The sequence below is a fragment of the Rhinatrema bivittatum genome, chromosome 8 (genome assembly GCF_901001135.1).
Source record: "Rhinatrema bivittatum chromosome 8, aRhiBiv1.1, whole genome shotgun sequence".
Lineage (NCBI taxonomy): Eukaryota > Metazoa > Chordata > Amphibia > Gymnophiona > Rhinatrematidae > Rhinatrema > Rhinatrema bivittatum.
Window position 1 is genome coordinate 172519427 of NC_042622.1, and position 18727 is coordinate 172538153.

Sequence of the window (18727 nt, forward strand, 5' to 3'; positions counted from 1 at the left end):
GCTGTTGATGCATGCTCCGAGTTCGACGCATGCATCATTATCAAAGCACAAGGAGAAGTGCGCCGTGTTTGAAGCACCTCACGGCGCATTCATCACAAGAACCGCGTCGTTCACACTCGACTCATGTAAAAACGACGCATACGATGCACAAACACCGTCTGGACAAGGAAAAACAAAAAACACCATCAGTCCACTCTGACCACTTGACTCATTCTTGAGCAATACATACAGACATTGATGTTAAGTTTCTCTCTGAACCACTTTTTCCTTCTTCTAAGGCAGGTTCAGACAGTGGCAACTCCATCTATTCAGATATGTTCTCCATCTCAAAAAGGAAAAGTCATTCACCTATCCTTCAGGAACCGTTGTTTAAAAAATGAAATCCTTCCCCGGTTATTTCACCGTCGAAGCAGACGGTAGGCACACATGCTCAGGACATCCTCTTAGCAGCACTACCTACCCGACCACCTTCCACTGGGCATCAAACTCTGACACCACGGGGCACCTTGGCATGAAAAGCCATGTCTCAAATATCTCAGGCATTAACTACATTTTTCGCTGATCTTGAATCAATAGAAGGAACAAAGATTCCACCACCGGCTTCACCATCACCACCTTCCCCACAAGGGAGGTCTCCTGCTACACCGCCAAGGGAAGATCATCCTACAGCTCCAGGCTCAGAGCACCCTTATAGCCCGGAATCGCCAATAACACCAGTCTCATCTCCCAATTCCTCAACGGGCATGCCGTCTGACCCACCAGACAGCTTACCAGAACCCTAATCTCCACCTGAGGACCTCTCATATTCTAAATTTATCAAAAAAGTGGGAGCACTCTTCAATGTGGAAACAGGGAAAGTGTCCGACCCCCGTACGGAAACACTTGGTATATTGAAGATATTCAACATGCCACATGAGCCCACTGCTTTACCACCACATGCAGTTCTAGAAGGCGTTCTTCAAAAGATGTGGGAATCACCCTTTTCCACCCCTTCCACGTCTAGAAAAATGGATTTTAAATTCCGTGTGAGGAATTCACCCATATTTACAAGCCTTTCCCCAACACTCTTGATGAATATTGAATTGTGATGGATCACAATTCAGGGTTCAAAACTATGAATTTGACTATGAACTTGTTCTTATGACATTATAGTTCACTTGTTAATTGTTCCTATGTGTCTCTGCTCTCCTATTGGTTTTTTGTACCCCCTACCCTTCAATATGGGTACTGTTACTTCTAATTTCCGTTGCTTTTGTTCCATGTAAACTGAGGTGATGTTTCGACTAACATCGGTATAGAAGACTCTTTAAATAAATAAATAAATAAATAAATTTAATTCAGCACAGCTACCACACAACTCAATCGTGGTCGAATCAGTAATGACCAAGGCGAAACGTTCCAAGCTACATGCCAACACGCCGCCTGGTAAGGACAACAAATATCTTGACGAGTTTGGGCAAAGAACATACCACGCCGCAATGCATCACTCCCTCCACCCAATGGCGTGGAGATTGAATGGCAAATATTAAGTCACCTCGCACTACCTGGTCACATAGAGGACATTCTTATTGCCTCCAGGAAGCCTTCTACTAGACGTAATTGCAAGGGAAAATGGCACCGTTACTCACAATGGTGCAAACATCAGAAACTTAACCCTTTCTCGTCGGAGGTGACAGAGATTCTACATTACCTCCACCACCTCTACCAGTCTGATCTCGCTACATCTTCTGTTCATGTACATATTAGTGCAATTACTGCATTTCATCACTCTAACAAGAGGCTTCCAATTTCGCACCACCCTCTGATCTCCAGATTCATGCGTGGACTGCTACACCTAAGACCAACAACACTAAAGTTCCTTGGGACTTGAACGTAGTCTTGGAGCAATTAATGGTATCTCCATTCGAACCTCTAAACACTTGCCACATAAAATACCTAATCTGGAAAACAGTAATCCTGGTAGCAATCACATCAGCACGGAGAGTCAGCGAATTACAAGCCTTAGTTCACTACCCTCCATTCCTAAAATTCTTCCATGACAAGGTAACCCTTTGCCCTCGTCCCACCTTCTTACCCAAGGTGGTTTCTGCGTTCCATTTGAATCAGACTATCACCCTACCAATCTTCAAACCGAAGCCACATCTACATGACAGAGACCGCCACTTGCATTCTCTAGATTGCAAACGGGCTCTAGCCTACTACAAACAGAGAACGGACTCTCAGTCTAGAGCTTCTCAGCTTTTCCTCTCATTCAATCCCAATGCTCCAGGACACCCAGTTTCAAAAAGAATAATCGCCAACTGGTTGACCCAAAGCATCCAATTTTGTTATAACAAACGTTCCATGAAATTGGATAGTAAACCTAAAGCACATCAGATTAGAGCCATGGCCGCATCGGTGGCCCACCTCAAAAACGTACCATTACTAGACATTTGTAAGGCAGCAACGTGGTCCTCCTTACACACATTCACGTTGCACTACTGCCTACAACAGCAATCAACCTCAGATACTGCACTTGGTTCAGCAGTCTTGTCAAACCTCCACCACTGATAAGACTGTCCTGAACTTTCCCACAAACATTAGTAGGACACCAACCATAGCTTGGGACTCCCATACAGCATGGCTAAATCAGCCTGCTATCGACGGGAAAAAGTAAGTTTGCTTACCGTAAACGGTGTTTCCTTAGATAGCAGATGATATAGCCATGCGTTCCCACCCTCCTCCCTAGACAGTCTAAAAAAAAAAAAGGCTACAAAGAGACTGAGGAGGAAATGGTCGATTCGCACGGGAACACACCGCGCAGCTGCACAGAGTTCAAACTCTGTGACTCACTGAGGGAAGCTCCTCCTACGAGGGTCACGACGAGCTCCCATACAGCATGGCTAAATCATCTGCTATCTACAGAAACACCGTTTACGGTAAGCAAACTTGCTTTTTGCATACAATGGAAACAATGCATGCAAATACAATTGCTTGTTGTGGATATTCTAGGGAAAAAAAAAAGAACAGACTGGCCAGATGATCCTGGAGGACCAGTTTGAGAAGAGTGCCCTAGAGCCATGCAGTAATGCATAATCCATCTGTCCAGAGACAGGTATTTATCAGTTACCACCACAGCAAATCCAGTTCCCTGCTCTGGTTTTTGCTTCTGCTGCTGTTTACATTGAGATGTGATGCTGTTAGAGCTAAAGAGAATTAGGTTTATGACAGAATCAGCACCAGGTGCATGCACCCTACCGTAAGGGACCCGGGTTTAGAGAGTTTGATATCCCTGAACTAATTCCCAACAAGCAGGTTGTTTCAGAGACTTGATTGCATGGATTTATTATTGTATGTGGCTGAACAAGAGCTAGACGCTCTGTTTACAGCTCTGGCTTGGTAATCCCTGAGGTGTATATCTTTAAATGTCATTTGCTCTTTCCTCCAGAATCCACTTACTGATGTATAATTGGGCTCGCTGATTGTGTTAGCAATCAGGCCATTGAGATTCTGGGGGCTAGGGGCACCAGAAGTGCACAGATGGTTCAGCCCCATACAATTGTCTGGAGAGTTCCAGATTCAATCTCATAAATGGAGAAGTTTGTAGATACTAATAGAGCTGGAAAAGCTTTTGTTTATTTCTTCTGGATCTGTCACGCAGCTTTTTTTTTTTTTTTTCAGCTTATTGAAGTTGCCATGAAAATCAGTTTATCAAAATAAATATTACCAATTATTACCATTTTATGTCCTGTTTTTAGTTTGCATGATTCAGGCATAAATCTCAAGATCACACAGTAATTAGAGTCACAGATTGGCTCGAGAGTGCCTGTCATCAAGAGAAAGCAAAGCAAAGATAACTGAGATGGCACAATATGACATTGTATAGTGACAGTCTGCAGTAAGCACCTTTGCAATTACAATCCACTGCTGAATTAAGGATGAAACTCTGGCAGCTGGAGCATAAATTTAATTTCTTTACTACATCTCATTTTATGTACTAGACTTATGGATGGATTTTTCACTTCTGCCTGTCTCACCAGCAGTGGGACGTGGCAAATAAGGGCCTTGCTTTGGTTTGTTCTTTGCATGAGGGAAACACACGGGGTCAGCTGCTCTCAGACCCCCAACAAAAGGGGATAAATCCACTTGTGAGGAGGTGATGGGCGTGGCTTTAACCTGGTCATGGCCTTATAGACGCTGGACAGGGAGTCTAACCCACTCCTGCCTTTATCCTGTTGCATCTGTAGACTTGGAAAACAGAACTACGGACAAGGCCATCGCTGCATTTAGGCAAGAGAGTGATGGCAGCCCCCGCGTGCCAAGCCGAGAGTGGGGAGAAGGGCCACGCTGCCCTTTTGAATTAGTCTGTGAGCACGCAAGCCTGAAAGGGGAGGGAGGCACGGAAAGCAGTCCTTGCCTGGGTGCCGTTTTATCAAGTGACTGCCCTGACTACAGGCTCCCTGCGTGCAATAGTAAATACAGGTCTGATTAACATTAGAAATGCTTCTTCCTGGGTTTTGCCTAGCAAGGGAGGGATATGTAGAGGAGCCAGGGAAACCTTACAAGCAGTGTCATAAAACTGAATTGGTTTGTAAAAGCTTCCAGGTGCATTTCATGTCTTTAGGATTCATTAGAGAGCTGTTTATCAGATGAATGACCTTCTGTTGATCAAACTTTAATTGTACAGTAACTTATTAATAAACCACATCAAGCTTTATTCCAAAAGGACTTTTCCACATTCCTTGCCTATAAAAAAAATACCTTTATTTAATAAGACCCCTGCTATTTAAATCTTATGATGTTGTGATGCCTCAAGCAGGGTTCCAGATATCACCTATAGAGAGCATGGAATAAACAATGAGGACCCCTAGTGGCAAGAGAGTGGTAATGAGAGAACTGCACAACCTTCACCGAGTGATGCTTGCATCCCAGCGTGTCGGTGACAGGGCTGCATTGTGCATACTGCCATATGCCATATGGGGGACACCTGCACGGACTGGCAGTTGCAGCTCTGAAGGGGACATGATGAGATTGGGGGTGTGAGCTCCATGTGGAAATTTGATCTGCTTTGGGTAAATGCACCTAAAGTCACTTCTGAGCAGACTAGATGGGACTTTTGGTCTTTATTTGCCATTTTCTGTTTCTATATGTTCACCACACCTGCCTGCAGTCCATGTGCTGCATGTTTTCCTGGCGCAAGAAGAGGCAGGGAGGAGTATCCTAATGGTTAGTGCAGTGGGCTATGAGCCAGAGAAACCAGCATTCAAATCCCACTGCTGCTCCTTGGGCAATTCTCTGTTGCCTCAGGAAAAACTTAGACTGTGAGCCCTCTGGGGATGAGGAAACACCCACAGTACCTGCCTGTAATCTACTTTGAAATGCCCAAAGGCAGAATACTAATAAATCAAAGAAATAAACCCATGAATTGGATCATGATTATCACACAGACGGGCCGATGCAGTAAAGTGTGCTCAGGCCGAGCGCACCGTTAGCCCCCATTTGGACACATGTTTTTGACACGTTGTTTATACCCCTTATACAGTAAGGGGTAATAACGCGTGGAAAACACGCGACCAACCCCCCCCGAAACTAATAGTGTCCGCAACATGCAAATGCATGTTGATGGGCCTATTAGTCCCGCGTGATACAGAAAGTAAAATGTGCAGCCAAGCCGCACATTTTACTTTCAGAAATTAATGACTGCCCAAAGGCAGGAGTTAATTTCAGCCTGCACCAGGAAAGTGTACAGAAAAGCAGAAAAAACTGCTTTTCTGTACACCCACAGACTTAATATTTTTTTTTTATTTATTTATTTATTTATTTATTTATTTAAGGTTTTTATATACCGGCATTCATGATAAAATCACATCATGCTGGTTTACAGTAAAACAGTGGTGCATAAAAAATACAAACAGGAACTATAGTGCGGAAGACAGCAGTTACAAAAAACAGGGATGCTTAAACTGGGAGAGGAAGGAAAAAAGAAAAGGTTAATAGCATTTGAAATATTAGCTTAATATCATAATGATATTAAGTCGGAGGTGTGTGTGTGTGTATGAGAATGGGTATGGGTATGAGTGATTGTGAATGAGAGCCTGCCTGGGGGGTGGGGAGAGATGAGTATGTGTGTGAATGAAGCCTGCCTGGGGGGTGGAGCAGGATGGATGTGTGTGTGTGTGTGAATGGGAACCTGCCCTTGGGGGGATGGGTGTGTGTGTGTGTGTATGAGAATGGGTATGAGTGATTGTGAATGGGAGCCTGCCCTTGGGGGGATGAGTGTGTGTGTGTGTGTATGAGAATGGGTATGGGTATGGGTATGAGTGATTGTGAATGAGAGCCTGCCTGGGGGGTGGGGAGAGATGAGTATGTGTGTGAATGAAGCCTGCCTGGGGGGTGGAGCAGGATGGATGGGTGTGTGTGTGTGAATGGGAACCTGCCCTTGGGGGGATGGGTGTGTGTGTGTGTGTGTATGAGAATGGGTATGAGTGATTGTGAATGGGAGCCTGCCCTTGGGGGGATGGGTGTGTGTGTGTGTGTGTGTATGAGAATGGATATGGGTATGAGTGATTGTGAATGAGAGCCTGCCTGGGATGGGTGAGTAGGTTAGTTGGTAGTGAATGACAGCTTGCCTGGGATGGATGAGTGAATGGGAGCCTGCCTGAGGTAGAAGGGTGGTTGGGTGTGAATGGGAGCCTGTCTTGGATGGGTGGATGGGGTGATGAGTGTGTTTGTGTGTGAGTGGGAGCCTGCCTTGGGAGGGGGTGAAAAATGTTGCCACTCCCACTAATCCATGACAAGCTCAGGGTGCCTGGAAATCAAATGTTTTCAGGTATGGGAAGTGAGGTGTTTTAATTTTTAGGTGTTTGATGTGTCTGCTATTTTGAAATATTTTATTGCCATTTGGAAATGTTTAAAAGTTTATGAGTTCTTAATTATTGGATTTTATTCTATTTGTCGTCTTTTTGGCAGCATTCTCATGACTGATTTACATTTCTTGATTTTATTGTTTGATTTATGAGGATTGGTGATGTTTCTGTTTTTCCATTGCTTCAGAGTCTAGTTTATTGGAGTTTCCAATTCATTTTCTGTCTAGACATTTCCATTTCTATTTTATGGTCTCTTTATTCTGTATTTGGTGAAAGTTTGGCTGTATTCTGCTAGCATGTATAGTTTCTATGTAGGAATTTAGAGCAGACTGGTTTGTTCTGCTTTCCTAATCAGAGGTGTTTTAGGGGCTGATGCAATATTTGCCTTTTCATAGGGTTGTTCCTGTTTGAGTGCTTGCAGTTAATACTGTTTTGGATTGGGTTTTTTACTATATTGTTGGCTGTCCAAGGACCATACCCACACCTAAGACGAGTTACAGTAGTACTATATGGGTTCCAAGTGTCTTTTTTTGCCGGGTTTTCTGGTTGGCACCACAGCAGTACATGCTTTTCTGTACAACAAACTGATGCTGGCTACAGGACCAGCAAGCATCAGTTTTATGTACTGGTAGTGCGGAAGGAGCACCTAGGGATCATTCCTGCACAATTTAGAAATTTTGGAACTGTGAATGGGGTAAAATAGGTTCCGAGGAGGGAGCAGGGCTTTTTTTCGGCGGTGGAAGGGGATTGGGACAAAGAATGAGACTGATAGTTTCTGTTGTTTGCTGAAATGACAGGAGTTGAGTGGCACCTTTATAGACTAACCAATTTAATAAAGCAAGAGCTTTCAAGGCTAGTCCACTTCATCAGATGCATTGTGTGTTGGTTACGGGGGGGAAACAACAAAAATTTTGTGTAAAAAAAAGAACGGGGGAGGGGAGGCCAGCACAACAATTTTTCTCACAAGGCAACCAAAATGCTAGCAGCGGCCCTGGGTATTATGTCCTCTAGTTTCACAGTGATTCTGTCTAACATAACATAGTAGCATAGTGAATGATGGCAGATAAAGACCAAATGGTCCATCTAGCGTGCCTAGCAAGCTTTTTAGGGTAGTAGCAACTGCCACTCCATGCAGACTATGATCTAGTTCCTCAGAGTCACCCCCATCAAAAAATGTTTCTTTGGGTATGACCACGACAGTCTCCTATGTAAAGACAGAGGCAAACAATTCATTTAGTTTTCTGCTATTTCCTTGTCCTCCCTGACCACTCCTTGGTCATCTAGTGGCCGACTGACTCCCTCACAGGCTTCTTATTATTTGTTTTTACCTCTCTGACAAGCTTCTTTTCAAATTCCCTTTTAGCCTGCTTAATTACTATTTACATCTATCTAATGAGTTTGATCAAGTCCCTACATCTTCCACTGCTCAGATGCTTTGGGGTGGTGGCACTGTAACTTGTGCAGTGCTGCATGTGCTGATGGCACTGCCTCTACGATCGATGGTAAAAATCTGGATTCTACAGAAGAACTTTGTTATTCATTGTACTTTTGCTATATGTGGGAATTCCCTTTAGCCCCATCCTCATCCTTCTCAAAACCAGTTTCTACTTTATATTCCTTTCAAATCACTGACCTAAAGTGATCTTTGCCAACATCGCTAATGACTTGCTCATTAATATTCCTTTTAACCGGTGATTTTTTTTTTTCACTCTTTCTCCAGAAGTTTATAGCACGGAGCATAAGTGGCAGATGCAAAATTACCTTGACTATAACATCAAAGCATGACAGTGTCTGGATATTTTACTGTGGGTTTAGTTTCAATCAATGTAAAGATAGTGAGCAGCAGCAGAGATAAAAGATTTTCTTGCCTCTGCTTTCACCATTGATGCACCATACCAGCAATTAAATTGATTTCATGAGGCTAGTGCCTGCAGCTAGTGTAGAAATACATCAGTTTCTCTCCCTCCCCCAGTCCCATCTTGAAAGCTACTGTGAGGCACATTCTGTTCTTCTGCTGAATTTCATCTCCATGTATTAACTGGTACAACACAGGAGAGCCTATGGCAGAGGGGCTAAGGTTGCATTCGTATCCAGGCCTATCGGAGGCTCGATTGGGAATGATAGGTGTTTGGAGGGCTCAATATCTGTCTGGAAAAGATTACACTTATTATTCCCCACGACACCTAACCTACAGTAGGATCAATTTCTTTCTTTGTACTGCCTCTTTGCTGTCAGGTATGGGGCAACTTGACATTCTTTCTTGTCACCTCTCAGATTATAGTCCTGTTCTATTGCCTCTGCAAGTCTCTCAGGTGCCTTCAGCAGCCATAATTTGGCGACTAAACCCCTCACTGTTGAGTAATGAGAATTCACTGAGGTGCATTGGGAGGCAGAGCAGTCACCTGTAGTTCTCTGCGAAACGCTTAAATCTGTATTATGGGGCAGAATTATTAGCTACGCATCCCATCAAAAGTGAACCCGGTTATGCAGGGAAAAATCCCTGGAAGAGAGAATAAAAACACTTGAAGCACAGCATAAGGCCACTTGCTCTCCCAGAGCAGACAAGGGAGGATCTTCATCAGTTGCAAGTCGAGGATATTGAAAGATCATTTCAATTCTATTGCCAGCGATTGTACAAGCAGAGGAACAAAATGGGGGCATTATTAGCTATAGCTATCCGGAAAAGATGTGCCCAGACGGTAATAGGGAGTATAAGAACTCATGCTGGGGAGGTTGTGTGTCATCCCCAGTCTATTAATGAGGTATTGAAGGTTTTTTACCTAACTTTATATGGTAATAACGAACAATGCCGTGAGGAAGAGTTGGAAGAATATTTTGCAGGGACTGAATTCCCCTCACTTACTGAAAGGCAAACAGATTGATTAAAGCCACCTATCACGGAGGGAGAGGGAGAGATATATGCGGCCATTATGGGTTTACCTAAGGGCAAATGTCCGGGGCTGGACGGCTTTCGTATCAATAAAAAAAAAAAATTTCCACTCGAGCTAGCCTCAAGACTGAAGGAGACATTTGATTATCTGAGAGGCAACCCCAATGCAACACATAGTATATCAGATGCGGTCATCATATTGATTCACAAAGCAGATAGGGATGGATAAGGCCCAGGTTTGTACTGCCCAATCTCGATATTGAATTCCATTGTCAAGATTTTAGCGAATATATTACAGGCACGACTCGAGACAGTGATGCCTAACCTTGTCAAGGATGATCAAACCAGCTTTATCGAAAGGGGTCTCTCGACTACAAATACAAGGAGGCTTTTTAATATCATTGCCCTGGCAAAGCAAACCCGCACTGTGAGCTTAGTGGTTACCCTTAACGCCAAAAAGGCATTTGATCATCTTCAGTGGGCATTCCTATTTAAAGTTCTAGAGAAAGCAGGGCTCTTAGTTGAATTCTGAGAATTAGTGAAAATACTCTATATCTACCCTCATGCCAAAGTGCTCACTAATGGATACTGTTCTGAATTTTTTCCCATTGTGTAGGGCACAAGACAGGGGTGTCCTCTCTCTCCATTATTATTTAATTTAACCATTGAAATTCTGGTGCATAAGGTCCGGACAAATCCCAATATGACAGGATTTCAGCTGAAAGGGGCAAAACACATCATATCCCTCTGTGCGGATGATGTTCTTCTCTTTTTAACTAACCCCCCGGCAATCATGCCCCAAAGTACTAGCTATACTGTCTGAATATGGCAGACTCTCTGGTTATAAAATTAACCTTTCCAAATCTGAACTATTTCCTCTAGAACCACTGAAGTTAGAAGAGATACCAAGATGTTTCTCCACCTTTAGGAAGGCATGGAACAGTTTCAAATGTTTGGGGATTTGGGTGCCCCGTAGGGCGGCTGATTTATACAGACTTAACTATGCTCCTGTTGTCACAAAGATCAAGCAAGATCTGGCAGGTTGGGATGATCACTTCCTCTCTTGGGCTGGTAGGATTAATGTTCTGAAAATGGAACATCTTGCCTCAGTTAATGTACCTGTTCCAGCATGTTCCGTGTTACTTACCTGGTGTTTTTTTCTCTGTTCTTTATGGAGTTATGCAAGATTTGTTTGGCACCAGAGACCATCACACATCACGCTCTGGTGGCCTAAGGAAGCAGGTGGAATGGCTCTCCCGGACCTACAGAGCTATCATTGGGCCTGTGGATTGGCGGGGGATATGGTGGGGCTTCATAGGGAACATACTTTGTCCTGGTATATACTCGAATGTAAACTGGTTGGGGATATGGACTTGCCAATGCAGCTGGACTTGCTCATGGGTGCTAAAAAAGCTAGTGGGACTAGTCCTCACATTACATATACTTTGAAATTTTGGAAGACCCTGAGCAAAAAGCTGAAGTGGCCAGAACAGGGCCTTTCTGTACTCACTCCCCTGCATGAGAACATTAGGGTGGCGACAACTATGTTGTACCAGTAGGTCTAAAATTTCTGGGACAATTATGGGAGGATAATAGCACTCAATTCAAACCCTTTAAGGATCTTAAAGAAGAATTTGGGATGGAGGATGAGTCAGAAGTCTTTTACTGACATTTGGTGGCCGAGTTGGGCCATCATATGGAAAAGGGCTGGCAGCCTCTGGTCCCTGATCCAGTAGAGCGTATCTTCATTCAGGAAACTATAACTTGCAAGGGTATATCTCTTTCTTATAAAACCTTGCAGAAAATCCAGGTTGTGCAGGACTCACCTCTGGCTATAATGAAGCAATGGAATAGAGATCTCCAGCTGGAGCTAACCTGCCAGCACTGGAAAGGAATTTGGGAGAAAGCGCACAAGATTTCTATATGTTTTTAATCGTGTTAAAACGATGGTAAAGCTTCTCCACAGAGCATATAGATATCCCTTATTCTACACCAGTCGTTCCCAAGCCTGTTCTGGGGACCCCCCAGCCAGTCGGGTTTTCAGGATATCCACAATGAAAATGCATGAGCGAAAATTTGCATGCACTGCCTCCGTAACATGCAAATTTCTCTCATGCATATTCATTGTGGATATCCTGAAAACCCGACTAGCTGGGGGGTCCCGTTGGGAACCACTGGTCTACACTAAGTTTTCTTCAAATTCCACTGGATTATGCTGGCGGGGATGTGGTCATCCAGGCTCTTATATACATGCCTGGTGGTCCTGTGAATTCATTGTGGTTTTCTGGCAGTTTGTCATCTTATCTTGGGAAAAGAGAGAGCCATCAAACCCAAACTATGTTTACTAGGGATTGGGGGGAACATAACCTCACCACCTCGCAAAAAAGGCTAGCAGATCAATTAATACATGCCGGGAGATTTCCCCTCAATGTGGAAATCGGCTCAGCGTTGAGTCAGGTACATGAAATTGCTCTGGTGGAGAAGCTTACCCATCTACTTAAGCAGAATATGCTGTTATATGATAAAATTTGGTTCCCTATTGGAATTACGGAATAGCTGCTCAGTATAAATACAGTTGCATGGACCTGACTTGTAGACGTGATGTGTTTGCCTACAGTATTTTTGAAATGCTGTGAATATGGCCTGCGATGCTTAATATCTAGCTCTCATTCCCTTCTGGGGGGAGGGGGGCAGTCTTATTGTTGTTTCTAGTGAGAGATGGATTTCCTCTTATTCTTCTTTTTTCTACTGAAATTTGCTAAAAGAAAGAGTTATAAAAAAAAAAAAAAGAAAATCACATTTTAGGCCTAATATGACAGGGCAAGAGGTCCGGATCAACTTGGGGGGTGCAGAACAAAGAACCAGAAAGGTCTGGATGACCTCAAGATTGACTGTGCAAACTGATGAACTAATTGGAAAAACTGGGAATGTCCCTCGCGCGAGTGTGTTTTAATATCCGCTTACAAAAGCGCGTTAAAGCCAGCAAAAGTCTATGGATGATACGCGAAGCACGTTTGCTCGAATAACTGCTTAAAATTAGGAGCATACTTATGTGTGGTAGGCGAATGTTAAATTATATGTGCGGAAGCGCGTGCGAGATTTAAAATTCCAGCATAGCTCTGCTTGTGCTCCCATACGTGCGTGTATGGGCACCTAGGTGCTCGTTTTAAAATTAGCTTGTAATTTTGCACCCTCTTAAATCCTCTTAATCCTGGCCTGGCTGTCTTAATTTGAAGCCTCTTATTTGTTTTTTGTTCTGTGACAACTGTAAGCTCCAAGGTGAAGGGACTATCCAATATATATGTCTGCACAGTGCTGCAGACAGCTGGTATGCACTATGCAAATGATAATATTTCAAAATGACCAGGTCTCAGGTGCTGTGGCGAGTCCCCTCTCATGGCAAAGCATAGCTATAGCTGGGAAAGGTAGCAGCTTCTTCTACTTGGCCTTGTGGAGCAACCTTTCCTCCCAGTACCAGGCTGGGTCACTGGGAGTCTCTTTGAGCCCAACAGCCTGATTTGTGGCAGAGGTACGCCCACTGGATGTATCTGGACTCGGATCAAGACATACATTCCTATCTCCCCCCTTCGCTATTGGGAGGGGGGAGAAATCTTCAATTGCTGTTGCTAACCCCCTATAGTATTCATCCTGACCCGGGTTAGGCCTGTACACATTTATCAGTGTAAATTGTGCTCCATAGAGTTCACATTCCATTGCTAAATAGCGTCCCTCCGGATCTTTGATATGTTTATTAACAGTCAGAGGAAGAGCTTTGCTAACTAACAGGCCGATACAGAACGGTGTGCTTGGCTGAACGCACCATTTAGCCCCCGTTTGGCCACGCATTTTAGACGCGCTATTATCACCCCTTATATTGTAAGGGGTAATAATAGTGCTTGGAAAACTCGCGGCCAACCACCCCGAAACTAATAGTGCTCATTACATGCAAATGCATGTTGATGAGCCTATTAGTTTTTACCCCAGAATACTGAAAGTAAAATGTGCGGCCAAGCCGCACATTTTACTCTTAGAAATTAATGCCTGCCCAAGGGCAGGAATTAACCTTAGAAAGCACTGGGAAAGTGCACAGAAAAGCAGAAAAAACTGCTTCTCTGTACATCCTCCGACTTAATATCATAGCGATATTAAGTCTGAGGCACCAAAAATAAAAAAATAAAAATCTGTCCGCTGGTCAGCGGGTTAAAAAACAGACGTTCAGTTTTGCCGGCGACCATTTTCCAAACCCGTGGCTGACAGTGGGTTCAAAAACCGACGCCGGTAAAATTAAGCTTCAGTTGTCGGACCCGCTGACAGCCGCCTCTTCCGCTAATAAGGAGGCGCTAGGGGCACGCTATTATCCCTAGAGCCTCCTTATTAGCGCGACACCTAATTTAAATAGAGAATCACACGCCCAGGAGAAGTGCCTGGGCGCGCGTTGGGAGAGCGGATGCTCAACTCGGAGTGCCAGCTCTCCTGCATGATTTACTGAATCGGTCTGTAAGGTACATACTCCCCTGCTTTTAGTGCTCTAGGAGGAATAGAACACCTGGCCAACCCACTCCCGCGGGAGCTTGACATGCTCCTTATCTGACATATAAAAGCACAATATGAGCCTTTCTTTTCTTCAGGTAATCTAAGATGCGCTTGCACTTTACCGAAATGCCAATCCCTCTAACATTAAGCGAGATGATATTAATCTCTGTATTAGCCATAATTGCAATAATGCTGCCTGCACCATATGTTGCGACTTATACTCACTAAAGCTCCCTTCCAGGTTCGCACCAACATCCCAACACCCACCGAGCAAATAGCACAGAAACTGTAACCATCCTTAAGTTTCAAAGCCCGTCGTAGCAAGAAGTGCTTATCCCCCAAACTCCATATCATCTTCTGCTTCCTAGGCCAGCTTTACTCAGAACCCCCCAGCTCCTCCAAACCCCCAGAACCACAAACCCCAAACTAACCCCTTCAAACTCCAAACACTTTTCCACCCTCCCGCATCCCACCCCCAAAGCCACCGGAAAATCTTGACCCAAGTTCCAGCCATAGCACCTGACTGAATCGTCATCAGCACCCAGTACACAAATGTTCCATAAAAAATTGAAAAGAGTCTCAGGATTGTAGACCCAATTCCCTGCCATGTCTCTGAGCTGATTATTGAAGTGCTTCAGGTATCAGGTCTTTCGAGTATCCAGAGAAGGCAAACTGGACGATCCACCTCATCTCATGCTTCATCTCCCAGATGAATAATCCATCCAGCTAATATTAGAGCGCATATAGCAAGGAAAAAGCACTTGGCACTTGGCATATCCCCCTCATCCCCCTGCATCCCCACCCCTACCTCCCCCCATCCCAGTCCCCACCCTAACCCTCCTACCCAACTAAACTCCCCCCAGTCCTCAGGTGGTAGAGAGCCCCCCCCTGTTAACCATATAATACATTAAGCTCTGCAGAATTCCCACCCCCTTAACACCCAAGGCCTCACTCAATAGACCCATCATGAAAGGATATCAGGATTTGCCTTATGGCTGTGTGCGTGACACATCCCATGTCCAACAGCGTAAAGAACAGCTTGTCAACGGATACAGCAGAACACACGGGTGTTTCTCACTCTGCCTTGCTTCGCTCTTCAGGCTCTGACCCATGGCACTTGTCTCTGGCTGCCTCTCCTATATCAAGGCATTGGGTAGTACTGAGCGACACTGTAAGCAATCCCGAACACACCAAGAGGGGAGGCCACTCGTGAGAATCACTCAGAGCAATGAATTTCTGGCTGGGGTTGCCTCTGTTACTGATGGGGGAACGGGGGCTAAGCCCAGCCACCCCATATGTAGCATTGCGCAATTCCTGATTCTCTTTAGGCCTGTTGCCACCATTAGACGCGTGCAGTTGTGCCACGCCAATTTTGCCTCCACGTTTTTCCAAGAACACCATCACGGCCCCTGGAGAGTGAAATGCTTTCCATGTGCCATCCACCCAAATCAGCAGCCGTGCCAGATAAATCAGCTGAAACCGGAGCTGGTTTTCATGCCAACTGTTTCATCACCCTGAAGAACTCGGCCCTGCGTCTCATGGTGGCTTCACTGTAATCAGGGAAGACCACGACCCGACTACCTCGGTGCGTAAGAGGCCCCAATTCTCGTGCCCACCTCAGTATCTACTCTTCCGCTTGATATTAGTGTAGTTTATTGATAAAGGCTTGCGGGCAATTATTATTTTGCAATCCCCGGCCCAGCACTCTGTGACCTTTCTCAATATGAAACTTCAGATCGAGCTCCCCTGGGGTAAACAGCTCACGCAAGAAGTTTCCAAAAACCGCCTTGATTCACGATCCTCTGCCTGCTCAGGGATCTCTATCATCCGGATGTTGTAGCGGCGAGACCTGTCTTCCAGGGTTTCTACTTGTTTCTTGAGGGCCATGAGTGAGTTCGCTGTTGTGGATTCCTAGTCCTCGCTTGCCGAGATCTGGTTTTCCAGCTCCTCTACTCTGGGGCCTACCGACTCCGTCCGCTCCTTCAACTCCTCTATGGAAGCCCTCATGGCGCTCAAGTCCTGGGTCATGGCTGGGCACAGTTCTCTTAATTCCTGCAGAATTTGTTCCATTTATGTATTTATTTATTTAGATTTATATTCCGCTTTTTGCACTTTTTTCAGCGCTTCGAAGTGGATTACATTCAGGTACTGTAGGTACTTGCCTATCCACAGAGGGCATGATCGGTCTTAACAGCTGGCCCTTGCCGATGCATTCACAGGCATCGCTCCCGGAGGTGGATTCTGCCACCTTGCGGTAAAAATCTGTGACGGCCCGTTCAAAAGCGCTGCGTGTGAGCTGCGTAGTCATTGTGCTGATATCCGGAATGGACAGAGGATTTTAAGTTATAGATTCTGTGGGCAAATCGCAGCAATGTCGGGGGGGGGGGTTTCGACAGATTAGGGTCTCGGGCTATGGGAGTTTCACTGGCATGCGTCCACCTACATCAGCGTGCAACAGCGCCCCCCCCCTCCCCCCCCGATGTGATTTCTGAAGACTTTCACCTCATCGGGAGCAGCAGTAAATATGCGAGGCTAACAAGCCGCCGTGCACTGCAGTCTCTGGTTTTAAGCCCCACTCTGGAGCACCTATACCTCATCCCTATCCTGCCCTTTTTCTGCCCACTTATTTTCAGTTTGCGTACGCGCATATATGCACATAATTAGCATCTTTTAAAATCTGCACTGCTCATGCACGGCCCACATACGTGCATATATGTGCCTTTTAGCAGTAGTAGCGCTTTTAAAATTTGGCCCTCAGAATGTGAGCCTTCTAGGGAAGAGGGAAACACCTCCAGTACCTGAACGTAATCCGCTTTGAAGTGTCTGAAAGGCAGAATATAAATCAGATAAATCACACAAGGACTTAAAGTGAGGAGGGGCATTTTTAATTGGGTATCAAGGTACGATGTTTGGGGTCTAGAATACCAGCACCGTCCCCCCCGTTCTGTCCAAGAGTGAAAACTGCCCTCCCCAGGCTACAGCCCAAATTGATAATTACTTTTGAGTGCACCAACCCTATAAAATATCTAGAAAGGTGTCTATGCCCAAATATAATCTGCACCCCCTCCCCCAAAAAAATATTGTTATCTCACCGTGCCTGAGATTTGTGTTGCTGATTCATTATGGGATTTTCCCAGAGACACAGAACGAGTTGATAAAATTAATAGGGGATAAAGAGATTATTGTATTTGCATCTTCAGAAAAGGATTTTGTGTTTAGTTCAATTCTGTTCTATTAATTTTCCATTAATAATATCACACAACCCATACAAAAATACTCATTGGCATCAAATTGAACATGCGCAGATAAGAAATACAGAACTGTCCCAATCCCTAAAAGCCCCCTTGACCCCACCCCCCCAATTCCCCCCATCGTATGTACTATATACTCTTGCCAAGAAGGTTAGCTTCCACAGTCAGAGATCAATAAAGTTGCTATACAGTTCCCCCCCCCTAAAAGTCATTCAGAATTTGGCTACAAGTTTTATGCAGGAGTTTTGAAATAGAAGGAAGCCATATATCCAGGATTACTTTTGTCCTCTGGGATTGTTGCATAACTAATGACTAGCGTATTTTGTTTCTTCAGAAGGTAATTGAAGGAGCGTTTGGCTGTTTCCAGAAGCGCAATTCCGTCTGTCTTGCCAGCAATAGAACCTTCCTGATCCATGACCTTTCTAATGAGGAACAATGAGGCATGGAGTGGATATCTCCCAGCAGGGCGGATAATACATCGAGTACCAACTATTGTAAAGGAACCCATTCTATATACTTTTTTCCAAAATGCCTGGATTTTGGGACAAGATCAGAATGAGCGTCCAAAAGTTCCAGCTGCTGCAGAACACTTTACGCATGCATCTGAATCTGAGATACATGCCAAATAGAGCTTGATGCTCTGAAATAAAAGCTCTGTTTAAAAGCTTAAGTTGTGTTTCTCGTAATTGTACATTGTTCAAAATCTTTGGTACATGCAATAAACACTTTTATAAGTGTTTGTACCTGTAAGTCTGTTAACCATCTATGGCACAATGGGGTAAGGACTAAGGTCCCATTTACCTTCAATTCAAATCAGAAACATAAAAAGAAGACAAAGTGCCCCTGCCCAGATCCTCAGTATCAAACCATTCTTGTAACGTTTCCCATTGTTCTTTGGTCAATTCAGTGTGGTCTAATGACCCTAGATAATGACGTGCCTGAAGATACGTGAAATAATCTCTCCTAGTAAAACCAAAGGAGTCTTGTAAGTCCGCAAATTTGAGTATTCCCCATGTTCATTCAACAGCTGTCCTATTACGTTTAGTTCTGTCTTCTCCAACTTGTAATTACTCCAGATTACAGCCCCGGTGGAAAATTAATGTTGCCTTCCAAGGTCGTAAAATGTAACTTCAGTTTGAGAGTCAGCCATCGCCATGATTTCTGCAGTGGAGCAATTAAACAGTGATTGGTCAGGTGTTCCGGCAATT

At 44.5% G+C, this 18727-nt stretch overlaps 1 protein-coding gene across 1 annotated transcript in view; it reads left to right on the forward strand.

Annotated features, from left to right (window-relative positions):
• Window positions 1-18140, forward strand: part of RPH3AL (rabphilin 3A like (without C2 domains)) — a 262037-nt gene extending 243897 nt beyond the window's left edge. Inside the window, exon 10 of the mRNA XM_029611427.1 lies at window positions 17854-18140. Coding sequence (XP_029467287.1) covers window positions 17854-17864 — 11 coding nt within the window. The 3' untranslated portion in view covers window positions 17865-18140. The remainder of the gene's footprint in view (window positions 1-17853) is intronic.
• Window positions 18141-18727: the final 587 nt, after the last annotated feature.